This window comes from Microtus ochrogaster, chromosome 2 (assembly GCF_000317375.1).
Source record: "Microtus ochrogaster isolate Prairie Vole_2 chromosome 2, MicOch1.0, whole genome shotgun sequence".
In the NCBI taxonomy this organism is placed as follows: domain Eukaryota; kingdom Metazoa; phylum Chordata; class Mammalia; order Rodentia; family Cricetidae; genus Microtus; species Microtus ochrogaster.
The window spans coordinates 48,829,995-48,837,049 of record NC_022010.1 but is presented as its reverse complement, the minus strand read 5'-3'; the positions used below and the strand labels follow the sequence as shown (position 1 = coordinate 48,837,049).

At 47.8% G+C, this 7,055-nt stretch overlaps 1 protein-coding gene across 1 annotated transcript in view; it reads right to left on the bottom strand.

The window, feature by feature from the left end:
- The window catches only part of Gpr156 (G protein-coupled receptor 156), an 86,195-nt gene that overhangs the window by 51,748 nt on the left and 27,392 nt on the right, over window positions 1–7,055 (bottom strand). The window contains exons 2-3 of the mRNA XM_005344971.2: window positions 6,241–6,669; window positions 5,614–5,750 (exon numbers count right to left, since the gene is read on the bottom strand). Of these exons, the coding sequence (XP_005345028.1) occupies window positions 5,614–5,750; window positions 6,241–6,336 (233 nt within the window). The 5' untranslated portion in view covers window positions 6,337–6,669. The remainder of the gene's footprint in view (window positions 1–5,613; window positions 5,751–6,240; window positions 6,670–7,055) is intronic.

Here is a 7,055-nt window from a genome sequence, read left to right as displayed (position 1 = left end):
ACCTGTCACATGCAGGGCACGAGCCAAAGACAATTCTGCCGACCTGTCACATGCAGGGCACGAGCCAAAGACAATTCTGCCGACCTACGAAGCGCCTGTAGATCTTGCCCCATTGCTCCTTTGATCCCACCTTCCTCTCTTCGGCCTCATTTAACCTACTCCAGCCATACTGGTCTCTGGTCTCCTTCCTTTCCTCTGAACACTGGGTGTTCCCTCCTCAGGACTCCTTTCTGTTCCCTCTGTCTGGCTGGTCTCCTCTCATGACTGGTTTCTCAAGCCATTGTAGTCTATTTTCAAGTGTTGTTACCTTCCCTTCTCAGCAAGGCCTTCCTGGCCACTCCAAACCAGCATGGCCACCCCGAGCGCTCCCATCCACTCTCCCTGTTCACTAAAATCCCTAATATTTATGCTCTACTTCCTGGCTCCTCATATTCTGAGAAACCAAATTCCACAAAGGAGAGGATTTGTTTTGGGGGGGGGCTAGTTTATCCTTTAATATGACCCCTAGAACCTAGATAGTATCTGGCACACTGCTTGACAATTTAGTGTGTGTGTGTGTGTGTGTGTGTGTGTGTGTGTGTGTGTGTGTGTGCGCGCGCGCGCACGCGTGCAGGCAGCCTTATTCTTAAAGACAGAGTCTGCCTGTAGTCCCATTTGGCCCAGAACCCTGTGTGAAGACCAACCTGGCCTTGAACTCACAGATCTGTAGGTAACAAGAACCTGACTCAGGAAGGGCGGCCCACCGTTGCTGTGGCGCTAGTGCACCAAGGACAGCCCCGCTTCAGTGGGGTAACAGGATTGAGAGGACAGTTGGAAGAACCACAACCCGAAGGGCTGGGGATCTGGAACTTTCCAGGTCATGCCTGGGGCCCGGGGAGGGGGCAAACATGAGGGGAGTGGCTATGGTGGAAAGCAGCTGCTTTGCTAGGCGCAGTCTGTGTAGACCTGAAGCTGAGTTCCAAGAGTTTATCCCAGGACTTGGACTTGCTTTTATTCCAGGCAGCTGACGTGCTCCCCTGGGAAACAGCGTAATCTGGGCACAATGGAGAGCAATGAAGAAAACACTCAGGAGGGGGTGGCCAATGGCAGACTAATTGCCTAGCACTAGCAAGGCCCTGGGTTCGACCCTCAGCACCACTAGTAAATTAATAAATATTAAAAATCCAGAAAGGGGGGTTGAAGAGATGGCTCAGTGGTTGAGAGTACTGGGCCAGGGTTCGAGCCCTAGCATCTACATGGTAACTCACACCTGCCTGTCACTTCAATTTTAGGGGACATGGTGTCCTTTTCCTGACTCTGAGGGCACTGTGTGCCCTTATGGTGTGCAGACACACCTACAGACAAAACACCAATGAGCTTAAAAACGAATCTTTAATTTTTTTTTTTAAAAAAAAAAGAATTCAAGGATCTCAATATTTGGTAAGGGAGTTAAAAGTCCCTTCTCCCAATTCAGTAAATGCCATCCACCACAGCTGTAATAGGCTAATGAGAGTTGTGTTCAGCTGTCTGTCTGTCCAGTGTGTTTGTCTGTCTGTGTGCATGTGCATGCATACCATGGAATGCATGTGGAGATCAGAGGAAAACTTGTGGGAGTCAGCTCTCTCCTTCCTCCTCATGGGCCCTGAAGTCAGGTGAACAGGCTTGGCAGTAAGAGCTTTTACCACTTTATTATCTTGCCAGCCCATGCATCTCTTTTTGTTTTAGTTACTTATTTATTTTTGGTTTTCTCAGACAGGGATTTCACTATGTAGCCCAGGCTGGTCTTGAACCGGTGATCCTCCAGCTTCTGATTCCTAAGGCTTATGCCACTATGCTTGGCTAGGTATGTAAACTCCCATACAACAGATGTTTGAAGGAGGGTGTGAGCAGTTCGTCTGGGCTTGATGTCCATCTAGGCCCTGTGCTGAGACCCCACTATTAACCCTACTGCCTCATTAGCCTTCATACACTCCCACCGAACTCCTTCCCACAGACAGGACCCAGGAAAGACCTGCCCACCCAGCACCCTGCATCCGCGTTGCGTCTCCTGTCTCGCCCTGTTCCCACACACCAGTGGCATCTCACCTCATAAATACTACATCTGCTCTTAGCTCGCTGCTCAATCCCTTGGAAACGACGACCCAAATAATATTTTCCTTCTGTGAATCGCAGCTTCTTGCAGGATCTGTTCCTGGCCCCTCTGCTTCATCCAGCCCCTGACCCTGCGACATCATCCTAACTTGAGTTACATGGCCAGTGTCTGTTCCCAGCTGGACTGCTTCCTCTTCTCCTGTCCTGCTTAGCAATCACAAGGTCAAAGGTTACAGCGATGATCCCAGAACTCCGTGCACAAGCTTTCCCTCAGCCCTAAGTGATTGGGATTGCTGGCCTGTCCTTCCCATCACCTTGCTTTCAGCTCCAATGAATCAAACCACAAAGATGACGGCCCTGGAGCAATCAATACGAAAACACCACAGGTCCTACCCAGCAGCAAGGCATTAGGGCTTCAACACGGGGTTTTAAAACCACTGTCTTAAAAATCAGTATAAAGGCAATGGATTTTATTATGGCATTTTCATATATTCTTTGTTTTGTTGACCTTTCCCGAGTCCCCAACCCTTTCTACAGGTCCTCTCCCTCCCCCTCTAGCCCCACTTCTGCCTGAAAGTCATTTCCCCCACAAATAGGATGTACCTCGACTTGTTCATGTTTCTTTACCCAGGGGACAGATAAAATTTAAGGTTTCTGAAACCCATAAATCACATTTTACACGGTGTCCTGGCCATATAAGTATTCAGTCCACTGAACATTTCCTACTGACTGTAACAGGATCAGCCTCACTCGGATAATAATACAACGCTCTCAGAAATGGAAAGAATGAAGAAAAGCTGAGTCTTAGCCTTCTCAAGAAAGCATGGAGATCTTAAGGACTTTTGTCATGAGGATCAATGAATCTTTCTAGGTAAATCTGGCAAATGTTGTGCGTGTCCTTGTTAAGAATGTGAGCCTGGCTGTTGTTGGGAGGAGGGTCATACAAGCACCAGTTTGGTCAGGTTTCCTACATCTTTACTGGTTTTCTGTTGTTGACTATGTTAATTTTACTTTAAAATAAAAAAATGCAATGTCTACAACTAAACGTAACCATTATTATACTATTTTGTTTTAGTAATATACTTTTCTTCCTTTGGCATTCATATTAATCACTTGCACACGCATATGGAGGAACACACACACACACACACATAGCACGCATGCACAGGAGACCTCGACAGAAATAAGCCAGACCATCTGATTGTGATGTTGCTCATTTGAACAAATTTTATGTTCAGTAAGGTACTCTCAAAAAATGGATTCTTTCATCTTCCCTTTCAGATCTCATAAACTACATCGCCATACACTGTAATTTGATCTACAGGGCTTCTTATGATCTCATTCATTATGCCAAGTCATGCTCCCACTGAAAACAAGACAGGCAGGAAATCTTTAGTGGAATGACAAAAATATAGGTGTTTCCATTTCAGTGCTGCTCATAGGTGTTTCTGGGTTTTGTTTTGTTCTTTTGAGACAGGTTTTCTCTGTATAGTCCTGGCTGTCCTGGAACTCACTCTGTAGCCTAGGCTGATCTTGAACTCAGAGATCTGCCTCTGCTTCCCAAGTGCTGGGATTAAAGGCGTGCGCCATCACACCCAGCAGGTGTTCCTGTTTTAGTAGTATGCATGCATGTTTGATAAAGCTTTTAAACTTTAATTTAATTCTGTGTGCATGGGTGTTTTGCTTGCATGCCTGTCTGTGCGCCACATGTGTGCTTGGTACCTGCAGAGGCCAGAAGAGGCCTTTGGGTGCTCTGGAACTGGTGTTACAGAGGGATGAGAGCTGTCCTGTAGCTGGGAATCAAACCTGAGTCATCTGGAAGAGCAACCAGAACTCTTAACCTTTGAGCCATCTTTACACCCATGTTTGATAAATCCTGCCTTGCGAACAATTATATAAAAATTATGGGTCTTGGTCAGAAGAAAAAGACTAGGTTGTTCTTGAAAGCATAACGCTCAAACTACATTTAACTTTATAGCTAACGAAATACTAATCCTCCCAGTTCAAACACTACTCCTCAGCAAATATCCACGAAACCGTGTACCCAGAATCACTGTTCACCTTTGTTGTCTTAAATCTCAAGGTGTAGGTTCGACGGCATTCATCCTCAAAGGACAGCATTGTCACTGAAACTCAAAGTGGACTCTAGACCCAGTGCTTCAGCAATCGAGGGATTGTGCTTGTCTGTTCTTAACATGGGCAAATGTCTCCTCTGTGTCCTCTTCTGCTCCTTCAGCTCCAGGGGTAGGGAAGGCACAGCCCCTGCAGCCACTGAACTGGCCACTGCGTGTACTGTGGGAGCCCATGGCGTGGTATTCCCAGGTTAAGGCTTTCTTTCCTTTATGGGAGTGTGAAGTTTAAATCTTATTCTGTTTTTTAGTGTGTGTGTGTGTGTGTGTGTGTGTGTGTGTGTGTGTGTGTGTGTGTGTGTGAAACTTACAACAGCTAGTTTTCTCCCTCCACCATGTGGGGTCTCAGAGATAAAACTCAGGTCATCAATCTGGGCAGCAAGTTCCTTTACCCACTGAGCCATCCCACTGACTAGGAGGGAAGAACCTATCCCAGACTCGCTATAGCCAAGGATGACTGGCGCTTTGATTAGGAATAACCCCATAGACTCAGGTGTTTGCGTGCTTGGCTTATAGGGAGTGACACTATTAGGAGGTGTGACCTTGTAGGAGTAGGTGTGGCCTTGTTGGAAGAAGTGTGTCACTGTTGGGGCAGGCTTGGAGGTCTTACATGCTCAAGCTACACCCAGGCTGGTATCCGGTCTCCTCCTGCTGACTGTGGATTGGAACTCTTAGCTCCTTCTCCAGCGCGTCCTCCTGTATGTCTCCATGGCACTCTTCATCTAATAGGCTAAACCTCGGAAACCGTACACCAACCCTAACAGAATCTTTTCCTTTATAATAGTGACCTAGTCTTGGTTTCTTTTCACAGCAATAAAACCCTAAAACAATGACCTTGAACTCCTGATCTTCCTGCCTCCCCTCCTGAGTTCTGGGATTACAGGCACATGTCACCACGCCGAGTTGTATGTGACGCAGGAGACTGAACCCAGAACTTGGTAAATGCTAAGCAGGCACTCAACCGCCAGGTTTCCTCTCCAGCCCCGAGTTTCTTTGTTTCAGCTGACAACGGTTGCCCGGGAATGCTTTCAGCTACTGGTTCCCTGGGAGCAAACCACATGGGAGACAATGCCATCCTTGTGTAACCTGCTGACCGGGCACTAGCTTACATGATAGAAATCTTGTAGTTCTCTCACCCCGAAACACGTGCTTTCCCTAGTCATTTTCTTGGCAGCATCCACGGCTTGGATTGGCCTCCCCTCCAAGACCACCAGACATATTTACTGAGCGCCCATTAGGTATCAATCTAATGCTGGAGGCACTGTGGGGAGCATGGGAGACAAGACCCCTGTGATCACAGGCTTCACAGGGGTGGATGCTGGCCAAGCTGCTCGTGGGGCCAAGATGATGTTAGCACTCTGGGTTTCACAGTACTGGCTATAGGAGGTGAGACTCCAGGCAGGAAGTCGCTTACCTGTTCTTCCTGCAGCGAATTGTGAAAGCAAGAAAGAAAAGCACCAGAAGTAATCCACAGCTGAGAAAAGTCCAAACAACCCCCAAGAGGGCGGGAGACAGCGGAGAGACGCCTGCACCGCTGTCTTGTGAGTCAATCTGGAGGTGCATAAAAAAGAAAGAAGAAGCTGTTAAGAATGAAGGATGGGCCAGGCGGTGGTGGCGCACGCCTTTAATCCCAGCACTCAGGAGGCAGAGGCAGGCGGATCTCTGTGAGTTCAAGGCTGGCTTGATCTACCTGGCAAGTTCCAGGACAGCCAGGGCTACACAGAGAAACCTTGTCAAGAAAAACAAAATAAAACAAGAATGAAGGCTCTCGAGAAAGCGCAAAGCTGGAAGATGCTTGTCCTACATGGGCAGTTCCTCTTCTACCACCCCTGCCCCCGCCACCACCCCATCCCCACCACCCCATCTCCACCACCTCCCCACATCCCCACCACCACCCGCATGCCCACCACACCATCCCCACCATCCCCATCACTATCTCCCCCACCACCCCCATTCTCACCACCCCCACCCCACCAATGTACTATGTACAATGTACTATGAGTACAATGAGTAGCACTGATGCCCATGGCTGCTCACTTACAAGGGTTGTCTTGCAAAGATCATGGAGGGGTCTCCGATCCAGCTCCTGGTCAGGAAAACTGTCGCAGAATTCAGAGCAGTTGATTTCCAGCTCCATGTCACCACATGCCCCCTCCACGGGCGCCTACTCAGTTGCGGCTACTCCCTGGCAAGGATGCAGAAACAACTGAAGTTTTTCCTTCAGAGGCCCCATCTCAGAGCTGCCGCCGGACTCCAAACCCAGGGTCGAAGAGAGATTCCAGTAGAAGCGAGGGGCGTTTCAGTTAGGTTCTTTCAATAGTCATATTTGAACACCAGACATTCTTCAGCTGGCCCCTTGCTGCCAGCGGCTACCACGTGATCGAGAGTGGGCATCTCAGGTCATGCACGGTGTTGATTCCACTTCACCACCAGAGGGCACTCAGCGCTCCACGCGCTCCCACACTGGGCCCTGCAGGAAAGCCAGTAGGCCAGCTGACAAACATGCACACACAGGTTTACAATACTTTTACTATCTTAATTATATGTCGTCACATTCTATTATGTGTAGTTCTCTGCTTATAAATATCACAACATTCTAAGATAGAAAATACTTTAATAAATATATTAAACTCATTGTAATGAGTACTTTAGAAACAGAGATGAAGTATGTTTAATAATTTCTAGGTAAAAAAAGAAATCTCTTCACTCTCCAGAATCTTATTACTAAGCTCTTTAAAAAACTTTACTTTTGACTTATGAGTCATATCTTCCCCCTTTCCCTCCTTAAAGTTCGTGTCCTGGTTTAGTGAGTTGAGCATCCAAACCGCCCAGGCCCCCCCAAAGCCAGCACGTGCA